Here is a 22428-nt window from a genome sequence, read left to right as displayed (position 1 = left end):
GGTAATTGGAATTATTTTTAGTTTGTAGCTGTATTTGGCGATGCAGTCACTTGTGTAGATGGTCAAGAAGGGCCTTCTTGACCATCAAGTATACAGCCTTGACTTTTTACATTTCGGAGTGGACTGGTTCATTTCTTCAGTTATATGAATATCGTCTACTAGGGACACTGCTCCAATTTGACCTGGCCCTCCAAGTGACTGGATCTCCTTTTACCATGGTTGAGGAAGTTAAAAATACGGATCCTGAGCCGGAACACATGCCTGTCACAGAGTAGCGGTCTGTCAGTCTTGTGTAGTCCTGTATGGCTGTAGATTCTCTGGTCTCGTCTGGAGCCATAGACCTTCCTCCTCTGCCCACTGGTCCCAATCCAGCATGAATCACTGTCTGGTTCTATTCAGTTCCCTGACCTCTCCTCTGCTGGTTCTTTCGAGCATAGGTGATCCCTGGTTCTGTCCAGTTCCCTAATCCATTCCCCTCCGTTGGTTCTATCCAGCTTAAAGGATACAGTGGTTTTGTCCAGTTCTTAGGCCATGAGTCTCCTGGTCATCCAGTGCCACCTTGGCCCTTCAAGGGCACAAATCTGCCTCTGCCGTACAACTCTTCATTTTTATGTGGATCTCCATCCACTCTATTCGGCTCAAGGCCTTCTATCAGTCATAGACTCCAATGTATACATTTCTAATGGAAGATCTCCTAAAATTATGTACAGTTGCTTGGGGGTTCATTAAAATAACATGGTCTAGTAGGCCAGCAATTTTGGCATTACAAATGCCAAATGTTATATTTGTGAATCAAAACATATTGGTTACCACGTAACCCTGGTTCTCTGAGTAGGGAACGTGATGCTGTCAGTCTCTGATGCAGTGGAAACATCAGCCAGGTGTGATGATTAACTGAAACCCCTATAGAATCATGGTAATTATTGGGTGAAGGTGTAAGCTGCACATTGTTGTGAGGCAGAGTAAGCCGTGCTGAAAACGGTTGTTTCCAGGACCTCAAGATGAACGGGGTAATGCCTTTGCAGTTGGATTTAAAAGAATAATTATAAACCTGCCAACCAGTGCTGTTTCCCAAAACCATCGTACGCTTAAGTACATCGTAGACCCATTGAAACCAATGCTTACAATGCTTTTTGGAAACGCATCCCAGGTTTCTGTGTAGCTTCATGTGCAGTTGTTGCGCTCTGCATGATTCAACAGGTGATTCTGTCTTATGTATAAAGAAATGGTATTTGAATATGCCAAAAAAAAAAAAAAAATGGGTATGTTCTAATTACTATTTTATCCAAATTACACTTTGGCTTGAAAAGGATATTTTTCAATTTACATTTGAACAAATATTGTCAGGCAACTGAGTGTACAAAGTATAGCCCATGTATGTTAACTTTTAAGATTACATCAGCCAAAATATAAAAGTTAGGACTGCCTTCATACAGGAACTCCTTAGTGGTTCCACAAAATCTTTATTAATTTCAGTGAGCAGTTGACATTCTGCTGGAACAGACATGACAGCTATTTCTAATCATTTTAGTATGCTTATTTTAATTAGAAGTAGCTCAGCCTAGACCTAACTTACCTATAACTACAGACTCTTAATCTTGCACATAAGCTAGTAAAAGGACTAGGCACATAGTTTAGATTTCAATTGTTCTAATTTTTCCACTTCAGTTTCTTTTGGTATAGTAAGGAATCAAAATGTATGATCTTCATGAATGATGAAATGTATTTTGTATGTTAAGTTATTTTATTCTGTGAAATTGTGGTGTTTTTTTCTCAACCCAAACTGATGAAGGTCTGTCATATTAATTTGTGTCCTTGATATATTTATGTAGTAACTGTTTCATAAAAAGCAGTAAAGCATTCATATCATAGCCCCTGGTACTCATTGGTTATTGATATATGAGGAATCGCTAGTTTCAGATAGTGTCAATACAAATACCATATACAATCACATTCCCCTCCCAAAATCCAAACAAATCTTTACAATATTAAACATTCTTCAGAGACCAAGCAACAATATATGTTTGAGCAATCAACTGTATTTACATGTGAATTTCCAAAATGAATAAAATGACAGACCTGATGAATCATACATGCAGGCTAATGCACCAGTATTCTCTACAAGCACATACAAACCAGCTTTACAGCGGCAACGTCAGCCAGAATTTACAGAAATGAGAAGCACAAATACAGAATGTTCAGACAGCATCCATGCCCCTTGAAGAAAACGAAGAGGAGAAACCTAGGCCCATTCCCCTCTGCGTGTGTGTCTGTGAACGGGCCATCTCATACTGGACGTCCAGATTGCGGAACATCTCTTCCTGCTGCTGCAAGGTTTTAAGACCTTCTTCGTTACCAGCTCTTGATGAATTACCTTCTTCTTCACCCTACAGTAAACACAACATGGTTATCATCATTAACTTAAACTATTAAAGCATTTTTGTTAGTTTAAATAAAGCTAAAATAAAATAGAATTTTGTGATGAAAAACTAAGAGAAAATTAGAAATGCTGCTTTGGTAACTAACTGAAATACAAGTTGAAGCACTGAAACTACAAACTGAAAAAAGGTAAATATTACAAAAAAAATAAGCTGTTACAAAGAAATGAAAAGGCAGACTTTAATACAGGAGAACACTTACTTTGATGCCCATCAGTTTGCGAAATTTCACATTTTGGTCTTTATTGCCAAAATTCAGCTTCTCCCAAAGCTCAGCTGTTTGTGACTTGTCCTACAAAAACATATATTAATACTGAACATCTCAAGACATAAGATTTTAAGGATGTCAAAAGTAGTGTTAGTATCTAGTATCATAAGCAGTAAGTACTTTGCAAAAGCTAATGATTCAACAATGGCAAAATGAGCAATAAAGATTTTTTTGGTGTCTAAGAATGATCAGTGGCAAAATGAGCAATCAAAAATTTTTTTTTGATTGAAACGTTCAAAAGTTATTAAAAATTGCTTAACTGCAAAAAATTCAAAATGGCATAAAAAAAAAAGTCAAGATTGAACAAACAAATGCAAATTTGAACCGTTAGTAGCGCTACAGGTTTTGGGTTAGAAAAACCAAATTTGCTGTGGTTAACGTTTAAACTATCCTCTATCAAATTTAATTACTTTCCCATAAACTGTTCTATGGGCTACCACAGACTCAGAAGTGGAGGAATATATAAAGCAAATAGAAAAATGAATTGTATATTAAACAAAACTTGTAATAAACAGAACAATCAATGCAAACAATATAAGTGGTATCATGCTGTCAACAACCCTATATTAAAAATCTATATAACAGTGAATTTCTTGGCCTCACCCCTTCTTTTTTCCCCTGCCACAACCTTTTCCTCTTCTTTTCCTGCTCTGCAAACTTCATTGGGTTCACCGCTGAGGGATTGTAGTAGCTTGGCACAGCAATGCCAGTCTCTGCCAGTGTTTTGGCCTGAAGCGCTGCCATCTGAGCAGCCATTGCGATCTGAGGAGTGACCTGTGTGCCAGAGGCCAGCAATGCTGCAACGTTCAGGCCTGAACTGGGTGCTGCAGTGGCCGTATCGCACAACAGTGGAGCTGCTGCTGTTAGGAAACAACCAACAATATATCAGATGGATGTCTGCTGCAGTGGATCAGATATGAAACCACTGCACCAATAGGCAGATGATTTGCAGCAGTTACTTGCCTGCTGCTCTCTCTTCTTGTTGTCGTTTTTCCAACAACTCTTTTTCCTTCTGTTCTTGAAGCTTCTTTGCTCTCTCCAACCTAAGAATGTGAAGAAAATATATTTAGTGAACATGAAGACTACAAGGAAATTCAAACCTAAAAACTCTAGTTAGATACTTTAGGTGGTTTTCACAATGGGTAGTTTTGAAGCGATCCAAACGAGCTTGATTAGGACTGCAGGATATCTCGAAATACCACTGAAACTAGGAATGTACGAAATATATAGTCTGTGATCAAATTGAAATTTGTTTTAACAATACATGAGCTGACATTATCGAATAAACAAAAACACATCTTGAAAGTACAAGTGTCTATATTTGTGATGAAGCCTATTAGAATATATTGCAGTCAGAATTCCAGTTATGAAAGCAAAAATTTATTTTATTTTATCTATATTACAAGCAACCATGCCATTTTCCTAAATATCAGCAACGTGAATGCAATTGCAAATGTGACATTAATTTTAAACAATAGTTCAACAAACAGGAAGTAAATACTGAGTAAGTTACATTTTAGACAATATTGTCTGTTCTTTGTTTCACCAATGAAAATAGTTTTAAACAAAGCTGGAGCACAACATTTGTGCATCTCAGATCAACACACTGAATCAATCTATTTTTGAATCGATCATTAAAGTCAATGATTCAATAATCCATTCATAAAGATAGTGGCTGCGTCAGAAATCGCATGCTCTTGAGTATGTACTTTTTTTGAATCCGTAATCACTTTGCGAGCACGTTCTATATAGTATGAATGTGTGTAGTATGACTGTAATCTACATTCACCATGTTGTCATTGTTATGTGACCTGTCAAGTGTCAGTTGCGTCACATTACTGCTAATCTTAAATCCTCTCCTGTGGCTTCTTGGAATAGTAAAGTGTCCATCTTAAGCCCAAAACACTGCACGATTTTAGCAATCCTATAAGATCACTGCATGTCACACTGTACGACATGGATCAAATAAACTTGGCTACGATGTGTGTAGACTGTATGCTGATAACACCTATTGACTCATACAATACTACGCACGTTCCTATAGAAGAACTTCATCAGCATACTCTATTTTATGTGTGCTGAAAAAAGTGGATGCGGCGAAAGAGGAAGGGATAAGAGCTTGAGGTAAGCAGTTTTACGTTTTAGCGCCATGTCGCGTTGATTACAGTGGTGGGGGGGGGGATTATTTGATCCCCTGCTGATTTTGTGCATGTGCCCGCTGACAAAGAAATTATCAGTCTATTATTTTAATGGTAGGTTTATTTGAACAGTGAGAGACAGAATAACAACAACAAAATCCAGAAAGAAAGTTATAAATTGATTTGCATTTTAATGAGTGAAATAAATATTTGACCCCTTTGCAAAACAAGACTTAGTACTTGGTGGCAATCACAGAGGTCAGACGTTTCTTGTAGGTGGTCACCAGGTTTGCACACATCTCAGGAGGGATTTTGTCCCACTCCTCTTTCCAGATCCTCTCCAAGTCATTAAGGTTTCGAGGCTGACATTTGGCAACTCGAACCTTCAGCTCCCTCCACAGATTTTCTATGGGATTAAGGTCTGGAGACTGGCTAAGGCCACTCCAGGACCTTAATGTGCTTCTTCTTGAGCCACTCCTTTGTTGTCTTGGCCATGTGTTTTGGGTCATTGTCATGCTGGAATACCCCATCCACGACCCATTTTCAATGCCCTGGCAGTACATGGCCCCCTCCATCGTCCCTTTGATGCGGTGCAGTTGTCCTGTCCCCAAAGCATAATGTTTCCATCTCCATGTTTGACAGTGGGGATGGTGTTCTTCGGCCAAAGAGCTTGATTTCAACACTTTCAGCCAGTTCTCCTCTGAATCAGAACTTCAGACGGGCCTGTGCATGTGCTTTCTTGAGCAGGGGGACCTTGCAGGATTTCAGTCCTTCGCGGCATAGTGTGTTACCAATTGTTTTCTTGGTGACTATGGTCCCAGCTGCCTTGAGATCATTGACAAGATCCTCTAATTTCAGCTCCTTACCTGTATAAAAGACCCCTGGGAGCCAGAAATCTTGCTGATTGATAGGGGATCAAATGCTTCTTTCACTCATTAAAATGCAAATCAATTTAGAACTTTTTTGAAATGTGTTTTCTGGATTTTTTTGTTGTTATTCTGTCTCTCACTGTTCAAATAAACCTACCATTAAAATTATAGACTGATTATTTCTTTGTCAGTGGGCAAACGTACAAAATCAGCAGGGGATCAAATAATTTTTTTCACCACTGTACATGTCACATTTTTATTGGTTGGTCAGTAAACGTGGATCATAGCAACAAACATAGCAGCCACAATTGTTTCACAATGCCAATCTTTCGTCTGGGACAGCCGAAAATCGTACAGTGTGTTTAGGGCTTAATGCACACTTCAGTATCACACCCAAAGTGGTAGGTCATCCGGGTACTTTTTTCCCTACTCTTACGACTACTGTGAATTCAGACATACTTCTGTTGTCACATACTGTTTTTTTTTTTGCCTACTATATAGTAGGGAAGTATGCGATTTCGGATGCAGCCAGTTACTTGCTTTGTTTCTAAATGAAACAGCCATTTTGAATGAATCATTTGAATGATTCAATGAATCACTCATCAAGACAGGGACTTGGTGCCACCTAATGGCTGATTTAGTGCCATATTTATTTATTGAAGACAAAATTAGACAAGACACTAAAAACACTAAAAATATTTAACTGTCATTATTGAAAAAAAAATCCCAATAAATATCGAGATGCAATATATTTGTCAATATCGCACACTAATTGAAACTGCAATAAGGTTTAGTGCGACTGTCAAATCATGCAGAATACCATGTTTTGTGTCTATTCTGAGTGTTCAAACCTTAATATCATTCATATCAAGTTGGTAAATAGATGTTTCCTGGAGTATATAACGAGTTAATTAATGCTTAATTATTGCATTCCAATTTAACCAGATTCAGGTTGATTGGGACACTTTTTCCAAGTAATTTCAATGACAAAAAGTGTCCCAATCGTTTATGTAAACTATCCAATATCAAAATAATAAAATATAGTTAGCCTGTAGTTATTTAATCTCAAACTGACTGTCAAAGTGCAAAATTGCTACAAACGTAGCATCAATGCAAGAACAAAATTTATGCAACTTAAACTGGATACGGAGGAGTCATAAAATAAGCAGGTTAAACTCACAGCACATGCGGTATTTACTGACTGTGAATGGAGCCGCTTTGAGACGTCAATCATCAGCTCCGTGCGTGAACACTGCGCTTTGCGTGAATCCGGCCGAAACCATCCTTTGATAAGCACACTACTATAATTGCGATTTTATTTTCTGTTCAATTAGTGTTCATTACAAAACTGTGTAGGGACCAGTGTTCATTTCATCAATCAAGACGACGATGAAAAATATTCGTTAAGCTAAAACTAATATCTGAAGATAAAAATGTATGCCGCGTCTTCATTAAGACGAGACGGACTAGGATGTTATTTGAGGACTACCGGACATTCAAAATACATCCTATAATTATAAATTAATTGTCTTGTCTTTCAAAATGTGCGTCCCTGTCATTGGATTGCAATAGGATGACGGGCGTTTGCATATCTAGTGTATGTATGGAAGCCGCAGTGGACGGATAGGCTACCAAAATGCGAACTAGCGATCTGAAACAATGGCCTCAGCACCTGAAGGGTTAGGGACAGGGTGACCCAGGAGTCACAATTTGTTGTCGTTTAACTTAAAGGTGACATATCATGAAAATCGGACTTTTCCAGGTTTTAAGTGCTATAATCAGGTCCCCAGTGCATCTAACAACCAAGGAAACGTGAAAAAGATTAACCCAGTAACTTTGTTTTAGTAAGCTTCTGAAAAAACGAGCGCATCTGATTTCGCTCCCTTGGTGACGTGGCAAAGGGATCTCATTATAATATTACCGTCCCTTAATCTGTAAGTTTCCACCCACTGCACTGTCATTTTGATTTCACAAGCGACAACAGTGTACCAGTTCTAACGCCATGGTGAAAGTTTGAGCAAAACATGCCAACTGTTCTGCCTTTGGCTGCACAGACGAGCACAGAACACTATTTAGTCCCGGCCTCAGAGGAGACAACAGAGCAGTGGATTGATTTATTGATTTATTTACTGTATGCTGCAGCCACACAGATCTAAAATAATCATGCGATTTATTTCCCAGCTGTTTACCTTCACAGACATACTGACTGCTTTTGTAACGTGTGTATTTTTAACGTAAACTTGTGTGTGAATGAGAACTTAGTTTACTTACATGCCGTGACAGCCACTTTCTGTCCGTGTGCTTCGGATGTGTGCACTCAGAAAACTGTATATCAGAAGTTTAAACTAATATGGTTTAAAATGCATGATTTCAGAGCTATAAACATGATAATCAGAACCAAAACAGATGTTTTTAACAGGTACGAGCTGAAATGGCACAGCTCTAATCTAGAAAGGGGGCGGGAGCAGCAGCTCATTTTGATTTAAAGAAACAGGCATGAAATCAGTGTCTCTGCTTCCACTCAAAATAGGCATTTTCAAAATGATATAATAAATGATCTGTGGGGTATTCTGAGCTGAAACTTCAAAGACACATTCTGGGGACACCAGAGACTTATATTACATATTGTAAAAAGGGGCATAATATGTCTCCTTTAAAGTTGACAGACACACACCAGAAGTGTTTTCTCTCACGCACGCTCCACTTCTTCAGTTTTCATACAGCGCACGATCAGCTCTCAGTGCTCAAATACACACACAGCAGTCCAAATGTTTATCGTATAGTAGAGTATCTCACGTAAACACAGTCGGTTATGGCTTAAGTGAATGTAAACAGGTGGGTGAAAACTGAATGTGTGTCAGTATTACATGCATACCTTCCATTTTAAAGGGACAGCATTCCTAATTAAATACCTATTTGTGTAATTAATGTTAACCAACAAAAGATGTGAAATAAATGTATACTTAAGTAAACCGACTGTATCTGAAAATGAGTCTCTACCAAAAAGTGAAAATTGTCATCATTTATTTCCAAATTCAATCCTTGATTCAAATTTCTCATAAGCTTAATTGATTTGATCTAAAGAGAGAAGAATTAAAGACTACTAAAATAAATGTTGGTAACTGCAGTTTTACTAAAAGTAATGACTAAAAGATGACAAAAATGCAATGACTTTGTCGACTAAAACTATGAAAGACTCAAATGACTAAAATGTGACTAAGACTATTAAGCATTTTCGTCTCGAGATAAAGACTAAACCAAAAATGCCTGTCAAAATTAACACTGGTAGGGACAGATTATATTATGACTGTTCATCATTGTTAAATAAACATTTGATAGAGTGCCATAAAGCAGTAGACCACATTTTAATCTTTATGCATAAATTACAATTGCTTAATGTGAAATATCCACTCCTCTGCATCCTGTGCACAATCATCAAACGATCTCTTGTCGGTGGACTGAACAGACTTTAAAGCCACGACATGCGTCTTATCTCGTCAGATGGTGGTAAAGAACAAATTTAGTTTGTGATCTCGTCAGAAGAAGACCCTGTGCTGCTTCAATGCATTACATTCTAAATGCTAAATGGAATGTAGCGTTTGGTCGCGCTACACCGCTACTTGCCTGGAAAAAGTAGTTAACTACTGGAAAAGCTACACAGTTTTAAAAGTAGCGGAGCTACCATAACGCTTCTGAAAAATGTAGTTGCGTTAGTAGCATCGCTACTCCCCAACACTGCCAAATCTACTGCAGATTTAGTTAACTAAAATCTTATCATATTTAGTCGAATAAAACTGGAAATTCTAAAAATTCTAAATTTGCTGTCAAAATGAACTCCCTTTGGTTATATACCGTGTACAGAATCCAAAGTTTTTGTTTTTTTGTACTTTGAGGAAAAAAAAATCAGCACTCTACCTTCTTGCCAATGCCTCCTGAGCATCCATGGCTGTGTTTCTGCCCCTGAAGGTCACAGGGCTAGCTGACCGACTGCGACTTTTTCTCCGTGCTTTCTCTGACCTCTTCTTCTTCTCCCTAGATAAAATTGGACCATCTCATAGTTTTAGTACAAATTCGCAGTTTCATTGAGTTTCATGCAAAATCATGCACACCCAATCTTCGTCCGACCTGCTCTTGCTACGGCTCCTGCTGCGATGTCTGTGCTTGCTTCTGGAGTTTGATCGAGACCTGGCCCGTCTCTTCTTGTCACGACTCCTTGATCTCCTTTCACCGCTTCGTGAGCGAGATCTTCTTTTGTCCCAGTTTCGATTATGATGTCGTCTTCAGTAAAATATTAATTAACACATCTAAGCACACTAAATCATAACATATTCACTTGTTGCATAAATTCAGCCAATGTTAAATTAAATCAAAACGATTGGTCAAATGAAAATACCTTTCCCTTGAACGTGATCTCGATAGGCTTCTTGGTCTAGAGGATTTCTTGTCTTTTCGGCGATGTCGCTCCTCCGTGTCTTCAGACAGCCTGTCACGGCCTTTATCTGACATCTCCAGCTGCTCCTCTGATCCGCTCTGACATTTCAGAGCTTTCTCAGAGTCCTTCTTTCGTGCCTGTTTTAAGAAGAATTGGTCTCTTTCAGGAAAATAGTGCAATAAAGAGAGTTAGTAAGTTGGTTTGAGAACAAACTTGCCAAAATAAGAAAAACAGTTTTTAAATTACAAAATCTCTAAGCCAACTTCCACCACCATCCGAGTGCAGCATATACAATTACATTTAACACAAATGAGTGCACTTAACCAGCACATTTACACCCAGTTCTGTACCAAAATAAAAGCATGGGAGATCTTTATTGCGAGAAATGTACACAGATTTCGCACTGGCATATTCTTTTCTCATATGCACCATTTTTCCCCCAAAAAATAAAAAAGTCAACATGAAATCAAAATGAACCCCATTTACTTATACATTCCTGGTCTTACTCTATTTGACTTCTTGGTTCAAATGTTTATCTTGTCAATCTTTCTTAAAAATGTAATTAACTGATAAATCTAGTTTTTGCTTTGTCATGATGGGATTTGTAAAGATGCTCTTGAGTGAATTTGCCCTAGCCATCATCTTGGTTTCCAGTAGGCAGAGTAAATTACCATACATCTACATATTTCTGACCACAAACTCGCATTCAGGTCTGGCCCCATTCAATAAAAAAAAAAACACACAAATCAAACTACTAAGTCAATTCAAGATGAATAAAATTAATTGTTATTATTATTTTAAAATTCACATTATGAAAGTAAACTGGGTTTGGTTTCATGTTGACTTTAAAGGGCATTTTACATGATACAAGAAAGCTTTTCTTGCCATTTTGCCACCTCCTATGTGTACAGGCACATTTCTATACATACAATAAGTTATTTAAACCACAAAAATCGCAACACGTGCTATTGAGTGAAAACATCCTATGTCTGAGGTGATTACGGTTTAAATATTGCATTCTGTTAGGCACGCAAGTAAGAGCTAAATTACATTTATTTTTTTAAGTTTAGGTAATACAATATTTATTTCTTCATAAAGTGTGTGGATTTTCTTTTGAGGAATACAAAAGTAACACTGCAATACAAAGGCAAAACATAGTAACACCAACCAAAAATGAGAAAAATGGCTTTAGAGATTTGTTTTAGAGCGGATGTTAATGCAGCTTTCACAAACAATAAAAAACATCACTATGTTTAGGCTTTGTAGGGCAGAATAGGTAAAAAAAATTTTATAATAATAATAATATAATATGAATAAAATACTCTCGATGCAGTCATACACAACAATGTGGCATGATTTATGTGAACAAGCCCACACTTGTCCTGCTCGCCCACAAAAAAAATGAACTGAAAACTCACAGTCACTGTGTACAGCGTAAAATGCCCTTATGCCCTTCAATCCAATTATGACCAAACAAACATGAAAAATCATCTTGAGGCCTTTCCACACTGAGCGCGATGCGAATGGCCGACGAACAGTGCTTTCACACCGAGCTCGAAACGAATGTTCGCTCTCTGCTAACTCACGCCTGCACGCTAGGTGGCGCCGACCAACAATGGATTTTTCCTCAGATATGTAGGCTATCCCATATGTGGATTTAACATCGAAATTAAGATAAACAAAGTTTGCTTCTACACCAGATACACAAACTATCTATAATGCTTACAAGAATAGGCTACATCCTACAACATAATTAGAAGTACAATTATTAACGCATTTGCTTACCCACTTTAAACCATTTTCCGATTGTGATCTATAGTTGATTTTGATTCTATAATAAGCAGACACATGCACTCTTTGTATGTTTAATAATGCTACACTGCTAATATTTGTCATAAACATACTTTATTGCTATAAAAATACCATGAGCTGCATACAAAACATACAGAAATTATCATCATAATCATGTCTATTTGCTTTCATATTTCATGTGTAGAAAATTGTTTCACTCAATTTATTTTTTTAATACGGAAGATCTAGAGAGTGAACACTCAACACTCACGCACGTGGAAGAAAACGGGCGGTGCTCTACAGATCACATGATTCAGTGGAGAATTATTAGAAATGTTATTCTGTATGAAGAACATGTGAGAATAAATCTGTTCTCAAATACCAACGATAACAAGATCTCAGCATCCACTCTCTTATCCGGGATACTCTTCTTCAGTGTTTGTTTACACTGGTTTTCAAAACAGCGCCATTTCTCACCCTTTTGTGCAACAGCAGCTGCTCCGGTCACGTGATCCTAGCTCAAATCTGATTGGACGGCCCGTGTTTTCGCTTTGCGAAACTGAAAATATTAGTTGGACTGGACGAAAAAAAACTATTTGCATTTTCGGTGCACGAATGTTCGCGGTCTATGTGGAAGCAGCATCCATAGGAAGCTGTTCTTTTATTCCAGCGCGTCCGAAATTCGTTTCGCTTTTTCGCGCTCCGAGTACAAAGGCCTTTAGTGTGCGCAACTGAACCATTTAAAAAGTATTTATATACTGTGCAAATCTGCATGCATTCACATTGGGAATGGCCACTTATTTTTTAACTGCAATTCTGCTGGTGTCTACAAAAAAAGGCAGTTACTGGGGTTGTGAGACAAAAAGATATTGTTTAATAAGCAAATAAGTTTAAATGACTGATAGTTACCTGTCCAGGTAGTAGGCATATAATTTTGCTATCTGTCAGCAGCGTCTTCTGTTCAGTGTGTCTCTTCGTGCATTAGCACGCTGAGTATAATTTATTATAGAAATGTTATCATATGATCTAAAATACAGGACGTTAAAAAAGCTCCCAAACAGACATTTCTCTCCATCTGTAATTAATATTAATAAAATTTAAGACTACATGCACTTGTGATTACATCTCAGTGCTTTTGTTCTCAGTCTGGCATTTCATTCCTTCTGTCTAAGCTGCATACTTACCCCGGACTAAAACTAAAAATGCCAGCTATAAAACTACTGATGATGTGACCAGTATAATTTAGGTCTACATGACATCAATGGACTAAAATTAGTTACCTCTTTGCTTCTGCTGTGGCTTCGTCTGTGCCTCTTGTCTCCTAAAAGACAAAGATACAAATGACTTATTGTTGGAAGGATTTACACCACAACCATTTGCCAAACAATTTCATTTTTAAAAGTTACAATTATTCAGGAGAATACTGTGATTGGGCCAAAAAAATAATCTTTTGTCAGGCAAGCAGTTTTAAGCCTGGCTCCAGAAAGCCTATCCACACCCTCGCAATCATACAGTATGATAGATACACCATAACGGAGCATCACCTCTTTACATTTTCTTTAGAACGTGTACATAGGCCTACTTAGTTTATAAATAAAAATCTAGACAGACGTTTTAACAAATGTAAAGTTATTTGTAACCTTAGTATTGAAAATGTATAATTATAAAGCTCAAGAAGTCTGAAATATGACAAATAATGTAAAAACGCCTATAAAATAAGAAAACTGAAAACATTGTTACACACGTAAGATGTCCATAAAGTGTGTGTGTGTGTGGGGGGGGGGGTATACAGAGTTTCTACAGGTTTGATGAGGGTGAATGTTTTTTTTTAAAGGACTGTTTAAAGGTGCCATAGAATGCATTGATACAGTATTTTAAATTGTTCTCTGATATCTACACAGAAGGTATGTGGCTTAGGTAAGGGCAAAAAATCTCCAGAAACGATTTTACATGTCCATTTACAACCCTAGGATTTCTCCCTAGAATGAAACGGTCTGTTATTGGCTTATTTGGCAGGGTCATGAATAATAATGAGCTTTGCTCTGATTGGCTGTTTCACAGTGCTGCTCAATGTTGAGCTCTGCTCTGATTGGCTGTTTCACAGTACGGCTCATCAGCAAGAAGGAAGCACAGGGAGGAAAATATATATTTAAATACTTTCTCTCGCAGTTATATCGTCGGGTAATTATACTGTATATAAAACGCGGGCATCAGGGAGCCGTTATTAATATGCGAGGCATTGAAACTGCTTTTGAACGATCCATCGATCGCGTTATAGTTTCACTTTCAAGAGACGCGATCACACAAACTATGTTTACATTATGGAGCAACAGTACTTACCACACATTTCACAAGATCAGATGCTTGTCAGTGGTGCTCAGGATCTGTAAGTCATTCGCCATCATCCTCACATAGAGATCCTTACTGAGAGTGAAATCGTATGTACTGTAACAGGCTACCGCTAGCAAGGAGCTAACCATGTCCCTTTAGTGGCTCGCGTTATTTGCTTTCTGTGCCTTTCTGAATACAGACACCAACCCATCCCTGCACTTCACACCCCCTGCACGGCCTGGAACATAACATTTATTTTGTTATTTTCGCTGTTGTCCGCGCTTGTTTATTTACAATACCTGCAGAGCTTCTGATGCTTCGGCCGGCTTAGAACAAGGGCGGGTTTATGCAAATGTTGGGGGCGTAGTGATCCCGACTGTTGCGTCACAGTCGGTGTTATGTTCTGATTCGCCTGTTTTTCAGTGGTCTTTTTTAATCACGAGATTTACATATGAAGGAGGAAACTATGGTGTTTGAGGCTCACTGTATGTCATTTCCATGTACAGAACTGTTATTATTTAAATATGCCAGGGTAAAGACAGTTTTTCATACTATGGCACCTTTAAAGGCCAAGTAAAGAACATTTGGGGGAAATACATTGAAGGGAACACAAAATGTCTCCATTACTTTTAAATAATTTTAGCCAAAAAAAAAAAAGCTTATAGGCTTTAATAGCTCCTCCCAACCACTACAATATGGTCGGGCTTTGTTTTTTCTGATAACAGCAAAAAAGTGATGTTCTTCTTCAGTTCTTTGTTTATTTTCTTCAGTACAAATGCCTGAAGATCCTTAAATCAAACTACTCCAAATGAAATAAGACCGTGTAAGAAGTCTTATTTTCTGTGGAAGCAAATTCATGATTAAAACAAGAACGAATCTCTTAACGACTCAAAAATCCAGTTGATTTGTGTAAAAACTAGATTGTACAATAACAATTTTATAAAATGTCACTATAGAGTATGGAGTGTAGATTTAGCCTATGTGAAAAGGAAAACGCATTTTAGTGAAAATGAAGGCGTCTAGATCCACTGAAGTATTGTTATAAAATAGTAATATAGCTCCTTGAAAAGTCTTGCCAATAACTTAACTTTACTTTTGCATGTCACGTAAATGTACCTTGATTTAAGGACGTTTGCGCTGGAAAACAAAGCACTGAGGAAGACGTTTTAAATGAGAATGACTGCGACATGTCATTATTAGTGACCCTGGTGTACCTGACTTGCGCTTTCGGTCCCCTGATCGTGATCTGGACCGCGAGCAATGCTTCGAGCTCCGCTGGCGATCTCCATCTGTGTGCGCTTTACCGGACAGAGACTCCAGGTATTTGGCGTCATTTGCCTGATTGGGGACAAATCACAAAGTCAAAAGAATTCAAATGGAAAGCTTACAAAAGTATCAATTATGAATATTCATATTTCTTAGTACAATTTGAGTGTTGTCCTGAGTAACGTTACTAAGAACCGTGCATTGTATCACGAATTAGCCTGTTTATGATGTGCATGATACTAAAGTACAGCAGATTCTCACAAAATCAAATAATTTATCATCTCAGATACACTCTTATTTTTAACATAACAGGTTAGCATTTTAGCATCGTTTTGAGCCTTCGTTCTTTTCTACTTAGTTTAGAAGCTATCCGCCATTTTCCGAGTACAGAATGCAGCCAATGAATTACTCTTTCATTAATTATATGCTTTTCACGACTATAATCTCACCCAAAGCAATAATCAAACAAATGTACTTGCCGCCATGTTAACGAATAAAGAAAGTAACTCGCTGTATCCCTGTAGTTTGTAGCAGAATGCGACAACCTCCTTCTATCATTCGATTCTTTTGCGGTGGAACAATACCCGGATGTTTCTTTCTACTTCTCGCAGAAAGCGGCAAAAGTACAGCGCCCCCTTGCGGCTGGACCCTCTCAATGTAGTTTAGATTTTTTTATTGAATGCTTGAAAAAAAAAACAATAATTGTCATCATTGTCAAATCATTAACAATACAGCAACAGTCCAGGATCTGAAAAAAAAAATTTCATTTCAAGTTTGCATCTTAAAAAAAAAAAACCTTAAGAAAATAAGGTTTATGAAATAAGTATCACCTTTTTTTCACATTCACGAAAGCCAAAAATGACATTTCTGTAAGTAAACTCAAAGTTAGGATTCACACTTGTCACTGTAGGTTTTTGGCTAATTTACGGCAGTCCCAGACAAAAGACTGGCATCGTGAAACAATCGTGGCCAATCAGAAACTGTCAAATTTCTCATTTTAAAATATTGGCTCATGTGATTTGAAAGTCTTTTAGTTTTCATTTTATTAATAATAAAAAATGTACAACATTTCTGGTATTCGGGTTCTAAAAGCTTTATAAAAAACAGCATACTCACTGTTTTTTGTGTTTGTTTTAATACTGTAATTGATTGATTCAATGTATTTGATAGTTAAAAATGATGACGAATTCAGGTTTTTGTCACCACCGTTGCATGTCAACTCCGTCAGTATTTTATTATGATATTTTATTTTTGTTGTGGAATTGTTGGTCACATGTGAAAGTGTAATCTGTCTGCTAACACGAGAATGTGTTTTGAAATGTTAAAAACATTTTGAATGCTGTTAAAGATTAGATTAAATTATATTACACAGTCCAAGATAAAAAGCACATTTTGTTAAAAAAGGGAAAAGTTGGGAGGTTGTATCAAAGTATAGCTCAGTAGCTTAGTACATATAAGATACATAAATAGTTTCATTTGTCTGAGTACAAGGTTATTTTTTTTTTTTCATTTTTTGCACCTGTCTTCTCAAGAATGACTGAAAAGTATATGTTTTGTTTTTTCGTAAGCCAGGCTAGTTTTTGAAAATTTACAAGGTATTAATTGTTAAATTTCTTGTCAACTGGCGTTACATTTTTCTAACTCAAAAATCACATTTCATACTTAGAATCTCAAACTTTGCTTGCACTTGCCTTGATGTTTCTTTTGAAGTACAGTTTTTGCTTTGTCCATTTCTGAAGTGAGTGGGTGTTCAGTGTTAAAGACTAAATTATTTGTATTCATTTCTAAAAATGAAACTACTTAACCTGTTGTCAAGGAGTATAATAACCACAAGTCCACTATGTTGGGTGAGTTAAAGAAAATAAGCCTATGAATCTAAATGATGAAATTGTCATATTACCTGTTAACTAAATAATCCTGTGGCCTGTAGAACACACTCTTTGATAACACAGTTGTCATGACCCTTCCGTGTGACTGTGTCCACTAATGATAATGAATGGTATAAGATTTAATATAAAAAAATATTCCTGTTCTTAGTGACTGTGCTGAAAATATCACATAGATATCTGCCAAAATAATCATTTTTACAGTTCATGATGCACCAGTGTCCCATGTGGATGGTTACTAATACAAATGTGTACAGCAACACAGTGAATTCTAAAGAAAACTACTCCCTCTTACTGTTCATCTTAAAGATAAGAAAAAAAAACCCTTTGCATTTTTTTTTTTTTGATGCAATCAGAAGATATGTGGTATATGCACACTTTCATAATAAATTTAAATGAACAGGAATTGTGTGTCAGGATGTCATAGGTCAACAAACAGATGTTGATTGGTGCGCCATGCTTGCATGTTAGCCGCAAAAAAAGATTTCAATCATATATTTGAACAAATGAATACTGCTACACAAAACAAACTGTCATATTACTGAAGACATGTTAGAAAAAGTAAATAATTCTAGGGCTGTGGGTGTGTGTCAGGCCACATGAGAATGTGCTCAAATGTTATTCAAACCAAAATGCTAAATAATTGTGTCTTTATAGAAATTGTATTATCTCAAATGAGACCAATAATATTGTCCCTTCATTTTAAAAGGGATTTACAGCAGTATATTTAATCATGGCAACTTGACAAATCTGATTTCAATGTTATTGGGATAGATCAAATATATAGTAATATTTAGTGATCTATAAACATTTGACAAATTTCTTTGTAAATTAATAAAAACCAGTGCACCATATTTCAGCAAATAAACTGGCATTTAGTGTTTGTATTAACATTCTCTTGTGGAATTGTATATTTATTCGCTTCATGTTTCATTGTGTTAGTCAGGGATACAGCATGCAGATGTTTACCATCACCGGTAAAGGGAATTGTGACTACACAATACTGATTAAGGGATCTACAGAGAATTGTACTTCTGTGGGCCAGGAGAGAGAGAGCAGCGGGCAGTGGTTAAAAGCACTTCTCAACAGAATGCATAATTAATGGAAAATGTATTTATATGTATTTACGAAATGTGAAGTAACACATCAGCATTTCTCCAAATGTGTGCACTTTTGAACTAAACGCCTGGGTGTTATGCAGCAAAGCCCTTTGATCAAAAATAATTGAATCATTTAGTCATTTAATTAGGCTAAAACAGCATACAGTGCTCGATCTTTTTGTAGATTATACATTCAGCCTGATACAGCACAGCTATGAAAAAAAACGAGATTGAATAATCATGTACAAATCTTGGTGTCAGCAAAGGGATTGCAAAATTCTCCACTCTAAAAACATCATCATGAAGGTCTTCCCCAGTCATACTCAAATCTATATTAGAAGGGAAATCCCCAGCTCTGTCATTATGTGTAGTTATCATGTGAATGAATGCAGCAAGCGATGATGCAAAGATACCATAGTGATAGGGTTCCTGTAGTGTTGCAATACCATTAAAGGTAATCATTCTGTCTGTCCACAAAAAGAAAGAAAGAAAGAAACTGGTCCTTGTAGTAAATTAAATGTGTTTTAATTTACTTCAATAAACTTATTGCTGCAAGTAGCAACACTTCAATACAGTGCACCAATTTGGATGAGAATCAAAATTCGAGAGGCCAAATAATTCCACCGGCATGAAAGGAGAACCTTAGAAAGGTCATCTTCGAAAGCTCAAAGCATTTAAAATCGGACTTATTAACAGTCTCAGCAAACCACCTAGATGAGATAAGACTCGTATTCTTCATAATTTCATTATTAGATTCAAAATCTACAGCAAAGTCTGGATTTTGCCACATTTTGCAATTACTTGTGATATCAGCAATAAACAAGATGATAAGAGCATTCTCATTACATCAGAGCTTTAGTTCTTTTACCGAGGGTGTTCTGAATCACAGACTGTTATGTCATCAAGGTTTCTAGTCTTAAAATTCCACTTTGAAAGTTTTTCACTGACTCATTAACAAAGTTCTTGTGCGAATGGAAGCATGTTCCATTTATCAGTTTGGAGCATCAAAACCACTTTCACCTTTCTGAGAATAAATTACCCACTGATTCATGAAACAAACGGGCAATGTGTTCCTTTTAATAATTACGATATTATACAGCATATTATTTAGCATTATTAATATTTTAAAAGGGACCATTTTTTACAGTTTTTCCACTTTACAACCAATAGTCTCTCTTTAATACATTACACAAAGAATGGTTATTATTAACTGTTAAAGTTCATAAAAAATGTAATTACTCGAAATGATATAATGTGCATTACAATAATAATTATAATTAATCAAACTTATTTAATTTCAACTAGATGCCAAGGCAATATTTCTCATTTTCGTTTAGTTTCAGCTGAAGTACTAAAACTTAAAGCTATTGATATTTTAAAAAGACAAAGACACAAAACAAAATGACTAAAACTATAAGCAAATTTTGCTTAGTTTAGTTAAACTTAAACTTAGTTAAACTTGACATCACCTACAAGCCAAAATATAATGGCTTAAAGCAGGTATTTTAAAACTGGGCTCCACAGGAAACTATTGAGAATAATAAAGGTTTTACAAAATAGATGTTTTAGTGCTGTCGAGTTAATGTCAAGTAAAAAAAAAAACATAAAGCAAGGAGAACTGGACAGCTGGGAATGTTGACCCAGAAGGAGGCACCCACAAATGTCCTATATAGTATAGGCTACTCATTGTCATAGGACCTATGAATTATGAATGACCTACCGGCTTTCCGCTATAGAACACAGCTGCATTGATTGTGATTGTCAGTGTGACCTCACAGGCTTGTGTCATTTAAATCACTCCTTACTCTCATCCTCATCTGTCCCACAGATGTTAAAAAGGGACATGATTCCCCACAAAAGCCTCATTCAGTGTCCTTACTTCTTAATTTCACAAGCAAACTTTTCCATGGTACAAAAAACTTGACCATTCGCTGATTGTTTGCTTGCTGTTTTAATGCAAGCTGAGTAAGCTGAGCCTTTCTTGTATATCGTCAGGGATTCAGAAGATCGTTCCACCACTGAAGTTTGATTTCGTGTCTCCCTGCGATGGTCCCACGAGGCATCACTCAATCACCAAACGCAGGCTTCAGCAGGAGATACAAATTCGTAAGAGGGAACAGAGGTAGGATGGTGTGGAGCATGTGGCTTTTCTTTGGTAAATATTAGGCAAATATTTGAAACTGATTCCTGTTCTGCTCTCATCTGTAAGCAATGCAAAATGCTGAATGTAAAAAAAAGTACAATGCCTTGGAACAAATGACAAAATACACCTGTCTAATAACAAACAGTTGCATGGAGAGGGACTGTGGATTTAGCTTTTGATGCAACCAGCTTGATACATTCTGATACATTTCCTCTCCCTTTTCTAAATGCATATCAGCTCAGAGAAGCATTTATTTAAAATTAAAAATGAAAACATTTTTTGAAAAGTGAACATTAATAGGCCTATAACTGAACTTTTATGTGGCACATGCAGCACAAAGAGATCCATTTATAATTATAATAAACACAATCATATACAATAAATATTTACATGCATACATATTTACTCAGTGTTGCGTATCCAATTGCTTTTAGTTTTGTTTTGATGTATTTTGTCTAAAGGTTCAGTAAACTGTTCCATTTATGGTAATACAAAAATGTAATTTATCTAACTATTAGTTTCTATGTCATATGTGTACATTATGAGTATCAAATTTAATGTTGTTTATTGTTTCTAGTATTATTTTAGTGTCATTTATTGTGGCCGCTTTTGAATAACTTTTAATTAGCATGTGGCCTTCTATTTTACCACCTGTATAATTATGGTAGATATCTGTATATTTAAGGTACAGCACAGTATTATTATGGTTGTGTTATACATTATATTAGTTAATGAAATATTCAGTTATGATATGTAAAATATATGGACACCAAAAAGCCAACCTATTGCGAACATTTTATTTTTGTAAAGTAAATTGAGTAACACTTTATTTCGATAGTCCACTTTAGACATTCTACTAACAGTGAGTAACTTTGCAACTTCATGTCAGATAGCAGTCATTAGAGTATTAGTAGACTGTCTGCTTAATATCTTCTAACACTTTATTTTGATGGGTCCACAACATACAACACTCTGACTATGAGAAACTTTGCAAGTATATGTCAGCTTATTCTACTAACCCTAAACCGAACCTAACAGTCTACTCTGAGAGTTAGTAGACATTGCAAATGAATGAGAATTAGTTGACATGTAGTTACAAAGTTATAGTTAGTAGAATGTCTAAAGTGGACTATCAAAATAAAGTATAACCGCAAATTCTTAAAATAATTTACAGTTGGTGGGGAAAAGGGTTTGGATTTGTGTGAATCATTTTTTTTCAGCATTGTGCATCAATGTAAAATCCCCATTAGTAGGCCTAAGTTTAAAATCACTGATCAATTGATAAAGGATGAGCAATTGGAGAGCTTAAATATGGCTAAACGCATCTACACACGTCAACAAAGTGTCTCAACATGGCATACAGAATACAGCTTTCCACCGCTGGTAAGTCTGCTTTTAAATTTAGACTTAATTTGTAAGGAAAGTATTTGTATTACAAGATTTTCTCTAAGACAAAGTTCATGTAGCATTCTGTCAACTTCTACAAAGCAAAACAGCAGTTAATGATCATTAAGCTTAGATTATTTAATTTTTTAGATCAAATCCACTCACCGATGTTTAAGCTGTTCTTAATGTTTTTGGTATTATTTTAGGACCTTTAATTAAATGTTTCTTTTGTATTTGTAGGTTTACTCCTGCTGCTGTCTTTACTGCACACCAATCAGTCTGCAGATATTGTGGCTAACATAAAAATTCAAATATTGGGTGAAGATGCGCATACATATCTGGTGGGTTTTTAAAAAATCTGTTTACACTGTATAAACTAA

The 22428-nt window shown here is 36.4% G+C and overlaps 1 protein-coding gene across 9 annotated transcripts; it reads right to left on the bottom strand.

The window, feature by feature from the left end:
* Nucleotides 1–747: 747 nt before the first annotated feature.
* On the bottom strand, nt 748–16142 carry rsrc2 (arginine/serine-rich coiled-coil 2). Of its 9 annotated transcripts, none has more exons than XM_079420060.1 (11): nt 16013–16142; nt 15482–15605; nt 13217–13257; nt 10107–10282; nt 9839–9991; nt 9629–9745; nt 7985–8038; nt 3670–3749; nt 3310–3566; nt 2641–2730; nt 1431–2387 (listed from the first exon to the last, which is right to left on the bottom strand). In XM_079420060.1, exons 1-11 carry the CDS (start codon nt 16016–16018, stop codon nt 2199–2201), a joined length of 1287 nt encoding a protein of 428 aa, XP_079276186.1. In that variant the 5' UTR covers nt 16019–16142; the 3' UTR covers nt 1431–2198. The 9 variants fall into 9 exon arrangements, with proteins under 9 accessions (XP_079276190.1, XP_079276188.1, XP_079276186.1 ...); XM_079420061.1 differs by having other exon boundaries at nt 3310–3563; XM_079420058.1 differs by having other exon boundaries at nt 10107–10304; nt 16013–16125.
* Nucleotides 16143–22428: the final 6286 nt, after the last annotated feature.

Source organism: Barbus barbus, assembly GCF_936440315.1.
Source record: "Barbus barbus genome assembly, chromosome: 6".
NCBI lineage: Eukaryota > Metazoa > Chordata > Actinopteri > Cypriniformes > Cyprinidae > Barbus > Barbus barbus.
The sequence above is the reverse complement of the archived record's forward strand: the minus strand, read 5'-3'. Positions and strand labels throughout refer to the sequence as shown.

What these genes read in the sequence shown, in the direction of transcription:
- rsrc2 (XM_079420058.1), bottom strand. Translation starts at nt 15,601, where the DNA reads ATGACGCCAAATACCTGGAGTCTCTGTCCGGTAAAGCGCACACAGATG. An exon ending in GAAAGTGGCTGTCACGGCAT is followed by an intron (nt 3,750 to 7,984) that starts GTAAGTAAACTA and finishes TCACATTCTTAG; the next exon opens with GTTGGAGAGAGCAAAGAAGC. An exon ending in GCAAACTGATGGGCATCAAA is followed by an intron (nt 2,388 to 2,640) that starts GTAAGTGTTCTC and finishes TGTTTACTGTAG; the next exon opens with GGTGAAGAAGAAGGTAATTC.